Source organism: Syngnathus acus, chromosome 4 (genome assembly GCF_901709675.1).
Source record: "Syngnathus acus chromosome 4, fSynAcu1.2, whole genome shotgun sequence".
In the NCBI taxonomy this organism is placed as follows: domain Eukaryota; kingdom Metazoa; phylum Chordata; class Actinopteri; order Syngnathiformes; family Syngnathidae; genus Syngnathus; species Syngnathus acus.
The window spans coordinates 3458069-3470981 of NC_051090.1; the positions used below are offsets into that span (position 1 = coordinate 3458069).

The window sequence follows — 12913 nt, forward strand, 5'->3', positions numbered from 1 at the left end:
TTTTTTTTTTGTACAAAACTGCTTATTGTGCTGTACATTTAGAAGCCCCAACCGCAGGATGACAAGTGCAGATTTTTAGAGTTGGCAGGTTTCACCTATTAAGCCAACTTTTTTCTCCTTAAATAATATAAAAACAAAATGACATTCAGTATTGAGCGGACAAAAGCGAGCGTTTCACTTCCTTTCAAGTGTTCTTAATGTTAACGACATTCGTCACAATATTGCTGCGAGACGACAGGCTCGGATTTGCTATCTTTACAAAACGTAAGGATTCTCCTAATGGCATCATGTTGTTTGTGAAAGGACATTTTGTCGTCGGGGCCGATATTAAAAGGCAGCGTAAAACATCTCAGGATGAATTATTGTCGTCATCAGCTCAAAAAAGGACGCACAGGCAAACACGCACACACAGTGGCTGGAAGGCTTAAAGCACGTCACTGCAGAGAGATTGTCTGTGAATGTTGGCATGCATTTCCACGTGGACACGTACATCTCACAGAGAATCTGTGCTTTTCATCTCGAGCGATTGTATATTTTTTTTTTCCATTTTTGTTAAGGTCCCATGCTGCTACCTCCGCCAAGGTGGTTGTGTTCGGATGATTTTTACAAAACTTTATGAAGAGGAATGAAGATAAATTTCTATATTTTACATTTCTACAGTTTACTTAAAGAAGACAGTTTTTTTTTCCTCACAATTTTAAACAGTTCACATTCTTTTTTGGAATCAGCCTGTTTTGAGGGGGCGGTCCCATCTCATGCAAATGAGCTAACTCCTCTCTTTAGCTTGAGGCGGCTCCTTCTTTTAAGAATAGCAAGTAAAAATGAAACCAGTAAGGCATGGATTGTATTGTATCTTCACTTATAGAGGCGAAACTTCACTCTTGTCAATTTGTGAAGCTGATTCATGTGACACCAGCAGCGGACATATTGCCAAAAATTGAGTATTGTCGTGCTAATGCTAATCAGTGCTAACACTGGAGCTCTGCTTAGCTTTTGGTTTTGATATGATAGTACTTGTGCATAGTCCAACCGTGGCTTGAAAATGTCGGATCCTCAGTTCAAATTTGTTATACACGCAATAAAAAGTCAACTCGACTTGATCCTTTAACTTCATGCAAACTTTCAAGAGCACAATTCAAGCATTTTCAGGAGCTGCTTTTCTTCCACGGGGTTGCAATTTGCTCCAAATTACAGTGGAACCTCAAATTTCAAAATCTTAAAAAGAGTTTTAAAGTATGGCTAAAGGTGAAAATGCCATTTGCCATCACTCGACTTTTACCATTTACAGTGATGAACTATTTAAGGCTTGCCTCTTCAACATGTCACATCAGTGTTTAAGATCAAAAGGGTTTTGTTTCATTTTTGGTTTCATTTCATGAAAGTGCTGAGGAAAAAGTAGTTCAGACAATTGGATTTGGTGAGGAAAAAAAAAAAATTCTAATAAAAAATATATTGCCCAAAATATATTGAAATATTGGTGAATTTGGAAATACATAAAGTTCAATGTAGAATAAAAATGTATATAAATATGCATAATTATATATACATTATGTACAACTCGTATGATGCAAGGATTTGTGAACGTATATAAATAGGCATAATTATATAAACATTATGTACAACTCGTATGATGCACGAATTTGTGAACTTGAGACGTTCCACTGTAGTCTGAAGATCCAATCTATTTGCTGACTACTGCAAATTTTGGGGGCAACGCGTTTTTTCTTGATTGTCCGGCCTTGGCGGAGGTCTTCGCCCTTGTGGTTCTATCTTAATGTGCTTTGAGCATCCTCACAGACTTTTTTTTTCTCATTTTGGACTTTTGGGATGGAAGAACAAGGAAGTGGAGTTTTTTTTTTTTTCTCCCTCTTTTACACAGTTTGGCAGTTTTTGCATTGGTTCAAGTGTTTTCGCTCTAGCACGACTGCAGCTCCACCACCTGAGGCTGCACCGATTGTCTCTTAGGACACAGGATCTTGGAGAAAGCCCTTCGGAAGCTGCTGTGGCACAGCGGGTACAGGAACGGGTTGATGGCTGAATTGAGCCACAGTAGCCAGAATGTGAAGTCGTACCAATAGTTGGCCACACATGCGCCGCTGCAGGCGGCTCGGATGATCATCAACAGCGTGTAAGGCGCCCAACAGATTCCAAAAATGCACACGATGACAGCTAGCGACTTGGCCACCTTGATGTCTCGGGAAAGCCTGGATCCCGGCGCCCTGCGACCCGGCACAGACACCGCCGGCGAGGGTTGGAACGGGCGGGAGCTCCTCTTCCCTGGCGACAGCTTCTCCCTCTGCGCCAGGATCTGGCCGGCGTTGAGGTTGGCGCAGGAGGACGGCGAGACCCTGTCGTCATCCTCGATGACGGCGGAGATGGCGGTGGGCTCGCTGCACGACACCTTCGTGACAAGAAACATATGATGATCACGTGTTTTATTTAAACATGCGACTGGGAGTGAAGAAAAAGCAAAAAGATGGCAAATAACCTTGCGCGTCTTGACGAAGAACACGGACCACGCCGCGCCGTCCCTCTGCTTCATGGCCGGCCGGGGGGTCGCCACCTCATGGGGGCCGGCGCTTGCATTTTTGTTGCGCCGGTGGATGTTCAAGTAGATGCTGAGGTTGAAGTAGGCCACCGACACAAAGGGGGTGAAGAACTCAAAGGTGGAGGCGCACAGCAGGAAGTACCAGGTGAAATAGAACTCGGCGTAGCACTCGTGCGCCGGCACCACGCTGTAACCCACCGCCGCCTCCCAAAAGATGATGGCGGGGCCGTAGAGGAGAAAAGCCAGTGCCCACACCGCCACCATCTTGAGCACAGCTTGACGGGTCATGTTGCGCTGTGCTCTGTATTTCACCTGAGATGAAAAACAACCACGGGGCGGGTGACTTTCTGCCATGCACACACAAACGGCGTGTCTATGAAATTTTATATTGTTTGTTAGCACTAAGCTAAACAGAGACAACGTACGCTAAGAAAATTTAGAGTCATATTTTGGCTCGCTGAAGTTCAGGCACTTGTCCACACTGACTGTTCCTAAAACAAATCTACTTTCCAACACTGGCGATGAATTCCATTTTTTATCATCCGCAGCTGTCGGCGTCCTCGCCAATCTGAAAAACACCCTCAGAGCGACGCGTTTAAATAAGCCCAGAGTGCTGCCACGCTGACAGAGTGATGGCGTAAATAAAAAGCCACTCATGGTGCTCTTATTTTGCCTTGTGTCAGCGCAGACGAGGGAGAGGCACGGGAGGAAGGCTACCGGGGGAGTAGGGCTGCGCAGCTATAGATAAAAAAATTATAATCAAACAGTCAATCAAATAGTTTGATTTGTCAGTTTTTGTTCAACTACCAAAACTCAAATAAATAGAATTTAAGAAAGCAATGAGGGGAAAAAAAAATCTAAATTTGTAAAAAAGGAAAATATTGAAATAGCAAGAAAAACATTAAATAAAATTGCTATGTGCCCGTTGGCCACTAGGGGGCAGTTGTGTATATGCTTAGATTAAAATAGAAGTAAAAGGAAGTCACATTTGAGCTTTTTTTTTTGCAGATTAGAAAGTACATATGCTTTCGAGTATTGCGACATTACCTGTCTGTATGTGTTGCTACAGCATTTGTGTGCTGCTGCTAGCATTAGCAGTGGCTATGTTTGTAAAACAAAGCAATATTTAAATATATGTGTAATTCTACACAAGCAACACGGGGTGCTTTGAAACACATGCTGTGCCCTTTGGCACATTAATTGCTTTTTCTTCGATTCTTATATTTTTTTTATGATCGTGAAAAGCCAAAAATCGAAATCGATTAAATTTTGATTAATTCCGCAGCCCTACGCGGGAGTATCTATTAGGACAGGCTATGGGCGACAGGAGGGATTGTAAGAGACATCTGCTTGCACACTTCATTCATTCTCGTCATCATCATCATCATCTTTGTGGCCATCATGTGAGCATCACCCCATCTTCACTTCATCGCCACTCAGCCGAAATGGCAGCGTTCAAAGAAAGCACCGCTGCTCCATTGACACGTCAAAAAAAAGCCAGATAAAAAATGAGTCCTCGCACGTCAAATATGAAAAAGAAATAGCCATCTAAAAATGAGTGGTTAGCACGTCTGCCTCGCAGTCAGAGGTTCTGGGTTTGATTCTCAGCTTCAGGGTTTCATTCATGTTTTTGCTCTCACATTCCACTGTTAGGTGTACCGAAGACTTGAAATCAGGGTTTGATTGAAGTGGCCTGCGAAGCGTAGCGGATATAAACTTACTTTTGATACATTGCCACTGTCTGTTGTGCCGTATGCTCTCTTCCATGTTATGGATGATTTTTTTTTTTTTTTGACAGCGAGGGGAAGTGAGGGGTGATGATGGGGAGGGGGGGGGGGGGTACAGGAAGCTTAAGCCATTTGCTGCCAATATACTACATCCGCTGTCAGATGAGCTCTATGCCCTTCTGTCAGAGAGCTCTTCGGATTGTTTGATGCCCCTTCAGAAATGATCATCGAGTGTGGGAGGGTGCATCCCCCCCCCCCCCCCTGTTGCAAGCCACTGCATATAAAAAAAAAAAGCTGCAGCATCACTTTTACTTTTACAGTGTTTGCCAATAACACTCGAATTTTAATCAAAGTTTCCTTTATGTGTCCTATCAATTAGCTTTTGTAAGTTTTTATGCGTCAGTCTTGCATCAGTTTTTTGCTCACTGTCTTAATGGGGAAGGGAACTTGTGGTGCTGCGCAATCTTTTCTCAGCGGCCATGTTTTGTTTTTGACAGTATTTTGAAATGGCAACTACTTTTATAAACGGACAGTGGGGGGTCTTCGGGGGTGTTGAGATTGTTGAAGGGCGTTTGATGTGTTTGTCTTTTATCATTTTGCTTTGCGCGCCAGTTAACAGGTAGGTAAAGAAAAAATAGATTGATTGAAGAAGCTAGCCACTTTCAAAACAACAGGCTCTAACGTTGCAGACACTCCAAGATGTTTTTGATTTCTACTTTGTTCAGATTCCAAAAAAATTATAAATTATAATAATCTGTGTCTGTAATTTATCATCCGAAATCTTTTTTAAAAGAAACCCTAGTCAAAACACATGAATTTTTTAACAATGCTAATCTGACAACCAAACCTTTCATTCGGACAAAGCGAGTACCAAACAAAAAAAAAGTTTTTACACACGACTAAAAATACCAAAAATGTAGGCCAACTCTCTGTCAAAGAGATTCAGCTTGTGCAAGAAGTGAATTTTTAAAAGCCACCTAAAATAGTCCAAACAGGCATCCATAAATCAACGCTGCTTGGTATTCTCTGGTTGCCAACGTTTTCCAAATTGACTCAAGGTTACATAACTGGAATTCTTGTGCCTTTCAAGCGCTCCGACGTTCCACACCGGGGCGCTTAGTGGGTGTTCAAATGCATAATGAATGTCTAATGTTGCCCAATAGTAGGGAGCAATGGCAAAATGAACATGAAATGGCAAGTAATTTGCTTCAAAAATTCTTTTTGAAACCTCGCCTCTGGCCATTTATTATTGAATTCCTCTAAAGTTCTTTCACCTTTCATGTAACTGCCATCCTGAAGTTTGTATTTTATTGAATTTTTTTTCTAAAATTCGTCTCCTTCCATGCTCCGGCCGAGTTCAAGGAAGCGATGACCTCCGAGAATAGAATATGAATAATTTTCATTCGTTGTATGTATGTTTTAATTAATCGGTCAGGCTCTAATTGTCGAATTGTAACAAGTGCATATGAAAGACCCTGGGGAACATACTCGAGAGTTGGGGGGGTACGAGAAAATAATTGAGGAAAAACTGAGTTAGACAGTACAACTGTCCGTTTTTCATTCGCTGTGGGAGAAGCACATTTTTGGCATGCTAATGTGTTCTTATTAATGGCAACTTCCGACAGACTGGATGCCCATTAGAATTCAAACTGCGTGTGTGTGTACTTGATTAAAAAAACATCTTGCTGGCGAAGAGGAGACGCTAAGGGGAAAAGGAACAATTACTGCAAAAGAAAAAATCATTGTAAAAAAAATCAATAATTGATAATCAATAGTCATCTCCAACCATTCAGAATGTGCACCCGATGCCAATCAGACAAGAAAACTTTCACGCTTCACAAAACCAACGACATCACCTCCCACCTCAAAGGTCTTAAGCGTCCATGAGTGATGCAATAAATAATGGGGGGGGGGAAAAAAATGCTGACTAAGCAAGCAGCGGAAATAAATCAGCACCCAACTAAACTACATGGCTGACCTGTGCCTTCTGCCTTGCAGCATTCCGGCAATCCATTTTCATCAAAACATGCTGACTCAAATGTATCTATTTTTGCTCATTGGTCTAAAATTAAAAAACGTTTCCCGCTGTGGAGTAGGTCAAATGCATCATGGCCCATCTCAGACGGCTCAATTGTCCAGGAGAGTTAATTGATTTGTTCTCAAGTGATTGTCAACACTTGGTTAATAACGCATGAAGATATCTGTCCATCCATTTTTCTTCATCCTCATCAGAGTGAGCTGCCTCAGATGAACTTCCACCAACAGCCACTCGCTCACTCACATTGCCACCTACGGACATCGTAAAAAGGCAACCGGGTGAGACAACGTCAAAGTACCTGAAGAAAAACGGATTGAGGACAAAAACATAAAACTGAGGTCTGAACCCCGAACTGTGAGGCACACGTGCCAACCACTAGGGCAACATGCTGCTCCATTCATTCCTGTTGTTTTTTTCATTGGGACGTTCAAACCATTAGAAACAGCTCTCAGTGTGACGCAGTGCAATCCACCTACAAAACTGAGCCGGGGCATCAAAAGCACAGTTTGTTCTTTTTTTTTTCTCCCCCAAATAGCGAGTGGGGGGTGGCCGTCCAGTGCAGTGGCACTCGCACAAAAAAATGGCTCCCTCCAGCTATTAAGTTGCCCATTCTGGTAGAGAACAACAAAAATCCATACATGTATTGCAGGTAAGCTGCAGCCTATTCCAGTTGTCACCCTGGATTGGTCGCTGACCAATCACGGAGCCCCGCACATTCACCTTCAGGAACAATTTGCAATCATCAGTAAAACTGGCATAGAAAACCAAGCAAGCATAGAAGAGAATATTCGAAACTGAGGCTGAGAGTCGAACCCAGAGCCCGGACTGCGAGGCAGACATGCGCCGTGCTCATCCATTCACAACGGCAGTTAATTAGTGCCCAATTTTTCCGAGACGGTCAAACAATGAGGAACATCTTGTGACGCAGTGCGCCCCACCTTTAAAAGTGCCAAACTGAGGCTCAGCATCAAAAGCACAGTTGTCTTTTTTTAAGGACTCACAGCTCTGGTGACAGACAGGAAGCGGTCGTAGCTGATGAGCACGATGTTGAAGACGGAGGCGGTGCAGAGCAGGTAGTCCATGACCAGCCACACCTTGCACAGACCCTTGCCCAGCATCCACCTGCCCGTCAGGTTGTACGGGATGTACACCGGGATGCAGAAGGCACCTAGGAGCACATCATCACGCACATCGGAATGAGGATCATGCCAGTTTGCTCACGCCAGGGAGGGGAGATGAGCAACGTTTTGGGAATGCAATCTGATTCCCTGCAGTGGTTTGATTGGAGGGGAGGGGAGGGGGGGTTAAATGTATCCTGTGCTGCAGATAAGAGCAGCACAAAGAAGATGTGAGGAAGAACACCCACCAACGCCCCCAAAAAATCATAAAATGGAATCTATTTTTGAGCAACATTGTCCACTCCATACTGAGTGATTGGGAGATAATTGCAGGGAGGAACAAAAGACTTGGGAGGCAGGGAAAGCGGTGAGGAGGGAGGGAAGGGGGGGTACAAAATGTGCACGCAAAAAAAGAGAGGGCTAGACACAAAGGGGCAACTCACCCACGAGGAAATCAGATATGGCCAGGTTGAGGAAGAAGTAGTTGCTCTGAGTTCTCAGGGTTTTGTCCACCACAAAGGCCAGGATGACCAGCGCGTTGCCCGCCACCACCGTGGCCACCAGCGTCACCATCAGCACCGACAGGAGCAGCGCCAGGTAGCCCGGCAGCGGCAGCGCGCCGCCCGACACCGCCGGGGTTAAGTTGCCGCTGGAGTTGGACTCCAACACGCCCATGGTTAGCGGCGCTCCCGCAGCATCGTCGCCGCCCCCTCGCCTGGCTGCCACTTCCTAAGTTCTGAGCTGCCAAAAAGACATCAGGGGAGACCCTCGGGTGGAGTCGTGTGCCATTGTTTGTTTGGGGACTTTGGAGAAGTTTTGGGAAGAAGAGGAAAAGAGGGCACGGTTCATTGAAACAAAAAAGGGGGGGAAAGAAAAAGAGGCATCCGCGGGTCACCTCGCGTGGACGCTGGAGCGCGGGAAGATTCTCCTCGTGCGTGGCGCGCGTCTTTATTCCTTGTGCGCATGAGAGGTGTGAGCGCACGTTCTTTTTTTTCTTTGTCACCCATCGGCAGCTCTACTTCCGTTCAGAGCTCTGCAATAAAAGCGTCTCCACAACCACGACAAGGTCACACGAAGGAGCAGGAGAAAAAAAATCGATGTCGAAATATTAAGGCGATGAAAAATGTCAATGTATGATTCAGCAATGGTAGAAGAGAAACGGAAGAGAATTAAAAATCGTAACGAAATTTGAAGTTTGCACAATGTAGACATTTTCAAAAATGTTGGCATCACTTTGTTCTTAAGTACAGTTTAAATTTAAATTGGAAAAAATCTGACACTTGTTCTTTAAGTGTGTTTTTTGTCTTCTGGATTTAGATGAAGCTTTCCCCCCTCTTCATGCTCTATCCCTTTCAAAGGGACTCCAAAATAGACTCTAAACCGGGTCGCCCCCCCCTCGCTTCAAATTGTTCACCCACCACGTGTGCTCTTTTATTGTGAAAGAACGCAAGCATCCGGCAGCGCCTCTTTGTCCTCCTCCTCCTCCCCCCCCTTCTCATTCCTGCAGTGTGCATTCACAAACCTTGAAGAGGTTCACTCCACATGAACTCAGCTCCATTTAGGATCCAGCTCATGACAAATGGAATCCCTCCCCCCCCCCCGAAAAAAAATCAAATAAAGATTAAGGTCTCTTTTTACGAGCCTGTCTGTGTGCACAGATGATGAGGTGAGCACATATCAAGATGAGAACATCAAAGCTGAGAAAAGACTGCTTTGTCTTGAGGCGAAGACGCAGTGTCTTGTTTTTTTTTCTTTATTTATGTCTAAATTGGAGTATCCGAATTGGAGCCCCGCCCGAGTTCTCAAAGCCTAATAGCGAATTGTCAAAGACGCCCTGCATAGACAACGGTTGTGTAAAATATGCAAATCCACTTTGAAATTTAATCAATGAAAGCTACGCGTGCAAGAGTGTGTAGCCGGTGGTTATCTTTGTTATTAGTTTAAACGCATATTTAGGACTGAATAACTTCTTGTTGTTGCTGTCACTTTGAAGTTATTCAAGTTACGCAGGAAAAACTATTTTTCACAAAAAGGTTATCAAAGTTTCCTGCCTTGAATTTTTACTTCGTGCAACTTTATTTATTTATTGTTTATAATACCGTGCATATTTTAAGCACGCCTTCAAATGTCAACATTTTTGCGAGCCAAAAAGAACCGTAATTGAAATTTCAAAAACAAAATGTATTGCATGTGTGTTTTAAATGTAAACTGGATCCATAATCATAGGCATATATATTCTTCAGCTTCGGAGTTTTCCAGCATAATTGAAGTAGAAATTTAAAACATCAGCTCCCACCGTGATCCGCCTACAAAGGTATGTAATTCCCGTCAAGCGGATCCCATGTTGGCTCCGCTCAGCTCAAGGTGTTCCCCTCAGGAGGATAAGAAGTCAAGCTCAAGGGGGATCATATTCTGGGATTATCGCAGCCGCCCGTGAAATAAAAGTCAAACTAGAGGCAAAGTTCTGTGATGCTCATCCGCAATGCCGACAATCGCTCAAGATTACCGCTATGGGAGATGGATCGGACTTTTACAAAAGTCTTGGCCCTCCCAAGCATTGTTGATTTTAAAAGCATTCTCTACATTCGCCATTTTTATGAGTGATGGCCGAGTACCGACCCCGGGTATCGGTACCGCCGTTATTTCAAAGTATTGACATAAAAATACGATATTTGGATATACTATCAGTCTTTCTTTAAAATGATCTGTCGTTGTTTTCAAATGTAGTGGTATCGGTGCAAAACAAAAGTGTTATCAGACAGCCATAATTTTTTTCTATTAAATCAGTAAAGCTTGTCAATTCAGCATCATCTCAAATACTTGCATCCGATTTAAAAAATGGTGTTCCTCCGAATGTAACGAATGGTTGGCTATGTGTTGTCGGTTGCGTGTATTGGTTCTTTTCAAGCTTGTGGAGCAAATCTAAACTGACACGATGATGATGATGATGATGATAATGATAAGCTTGTGGGGGCGTACTTGCAGCTCCTTGTAATTATTCTCGCAGGAACTTCGCACGTCAAAATGAACACGCCATCCTTAAAAAGCCCCCCTCCCGCTCCCTCAGTGCAAAACGACTAAACGCTGAATTTGTATCAACATTTTAAAAAGGACTCGTGAGGGCGACGCGTGCCGAGAGCGCCGTAAGATGAACCCCCGGATATTTATAGGAAGCTGTCGGAATCCGCCTGAAGCCAGCAAGGGAGCGTTTTTAAAATTCAGATGATGTCTCCCCCCCTCCTGGTGAGGAAGTGACATCCCATCAGAGGTGAGGGAGCCCCTCCACAGCGAGACCCCACGCCGCATGCAAAACACTTGCCGATGACACGAGCAAGCACGGACATGAACAAACTTCACTCAGTCAACTTGGGTTCTGATTCATCGGAATAAATGCGCGTCAATCTCATTTGGGTTTGGAACAAAAAGATCGCCGCGATGACGCTTATTCCGGCATTGACAGTTTTACATGTTTTGGAAAAGGTGTCGCATCACTCTGAGAAAAACTCTCTGTTCAAATGTTTTTGTGATTAAAAAAAAACGATATCTGCACTAGTCATCAACACAAATTGCGTGTTCGAAAAGAAACGCTGAAAGCAAAATGTTGCCTTTTAATACTTACTAAAATGCTTTCCAACAAAGGTTGGAACATAATAGATTAAAAGTCTTTTCCGCCACAATCATTTTGTCTTCTTGCCTTTTAGCCGCTTTGCCTTCCCTGCTGATTTGGTGACATCATCCTGTTAAACAACCAAAAAAAAAAGTATTAGGGACTTATGATTGTGCTAATGGCTTTTTTTTTTCCCCTCTTTTTTTGGATGGCGCTTTCGAGTTTTTGACAGACATTTGGGCTTTTTTGCCGCTTGCTGTGTCGCCGCCTGACTGAACGATGTTAATCACAACCTACTGATTGGCCCCGGTTGCTTCTTCAACGTAAGCCCATAATTGCATCAAACGTTGCACTCCTCGAGCGCTCCTCTACAAAATCGCCGTGAACTTTGAACCTCAGCTGGATGGAGCACACCAGCCAACGGGTGCAGAAGAGAAATCATCTGAGAGAATCTCACAAAGCCTGCAAGAAGCGAGCTTATTTCACCTTTGCCCGCAGCCATATCTTCCATCTTGACAGCCATTAAAATCAAAACACTTCTCGTTGCAAAGCATTGAGAATTCATTTACAAATGGAGTCCTTTTTTTAGGGGTTAACAAAAAATTGGACCGCGCTTTGCGCTCGACGAAATTAGGGCCGTTCTTGTTTGAAGGTCCCCAACTGAAACGATTAATCGGCGCTCTCCACTGGCAGAAATGTAGACATGCCACAACGCTTCATCCATGGCACAATTTCTGTCATTCCTTCTTTTCTTTTTTCAGTGACTGTTCTTGGGTTAGTTCTCAGCGGTAAACACAGAAGTGAGGCCAACGGGCATGTCGACGCTCTTGTCTGGGTTTTACGGAGCTCGTAAATCACAATTGCCCCAATAAAAAAACCTTAGTACCTTGGTTTGTTATTTTAATTCCTTCTTAATAAAAGTCGAAGTTTAGATTAATGTGTCCTGATCTAACCTTTTTCTTTTTTTTTTTTTTAAACATGGAGCGTCATTGTTGAGTAAATATAATTAATCACATTAATCGGGACACTTAAATGGGCCACAAGTCTGATACCATTGCCACGGGCTGGCTAAAAACAACAACACTTTGATTAATTTTATCGATTACCTCCGCACGGGAACCTCGGGCTGGATTACGACGTACAAGTAAATACCGAGGATAATCAAGGCGGGGCTACGCCCGAAGAGTTTGTTCCCGCCGCAGACGCTACCTGGAGCGCCAGTCCGTGGGGGAATAGTGTGAATCTATAAGGAGTCGTGACCTATTTATCACATGATGCCGTAAGTGCACAGTTTCGGCGCCACGGCGGCGTTTTGCAGAGCGGAGAATCAGGATGCAATTAAAAGTTCAGATTGGGCCTGTGATTGCATTGCAAATACAAAATTGAAGAGGTTTGTAAGCCCACCGACTGGATTTATAAGGTGACCTTGGAGTAAACATGGATTTCTCTCCACAAACATATTTTGAGATTTTAGAGCGAGCGAGCGAAAAGTCAAAGCCTGTTTTTTTTAAGAACTGAAACGGCTTGTGATAGGACAAACGCTCCCCGCGGCTTCAGATGGCCCACTTAATGTGTGTCTGCACCAAATTACCGCTTTAAACAAATAAATCTTTTCAAGGCTTCCTAATCAGTAAAATGAAGCCAATTGGAGCCCACCTGAGGTAAAATTGTTCATCTGAGCTGCTAGCTTGTTGTTCAAACAAGACGAGTGTAATACGTAAGCGCCAAATATTTTTTGTGGGTCATTCGACAGCAAGCAAGCAGGCCCTGCACCTGTTTTGGCACGCAGCTTGATGTTCAGCTGGCCGTTAAAGCGGAAATCAAGCAACAGTGTTTTTTTTTTGCAGGACTACCTTTAATCTCTGTGTGTGACGT

At 43.8% G+C, this 12913-nt stretch overlaps 2 protein-coding genes across 3 annotated transcripts in view; both read right to left on the bottom strand.

Annotated features, from left to right (window-relative positions):
• On the bottom strand, positions 1 to 11168 carry LOC119121508 (histamine H3 receptor). Its single transcript, XM_037249106.1, has 5 exons — positions 11051 to 11168; positions 7875 to 8172; positions 7315 to 7481; positions 2489 to 2860; positions 1 to 2401 (listed from the first exon to the last, which is right to left on the bottom strand). The coding sequence occupies exons 2-5, from the start codon at positions 8104 to 8106 to the stop codon at positions 1916 to 1918; spliced, it is 1257 nt and encodes a 418-aa protein (XP_037105001.1). The 5' UTR covers positions 8107 to 8172; positions 11051 to 11168; the 3' UTR covers positions 1 to 1915.
• impact (impact RWD domain protein) overlaps positions 9188 to 12913 on the bottom strand; it is a 13503-nt gene continuing 9777 nt past the window's right edge. For both annotated transcript variants that reach the window (XM_037249108.1, XM_037249107.1), the window contains exon 11: positions 9188 to 11168. In XM_037249108.1, coding sequence (XP_037105003.1) covers positions 11109 to 11168 — 60 coding nt within the window. In that variant the 3' untranslated portion in view covers positions 9188 to 11108. The remainder of the gene's footprint in view (positions 11169 to 12913) is intronic.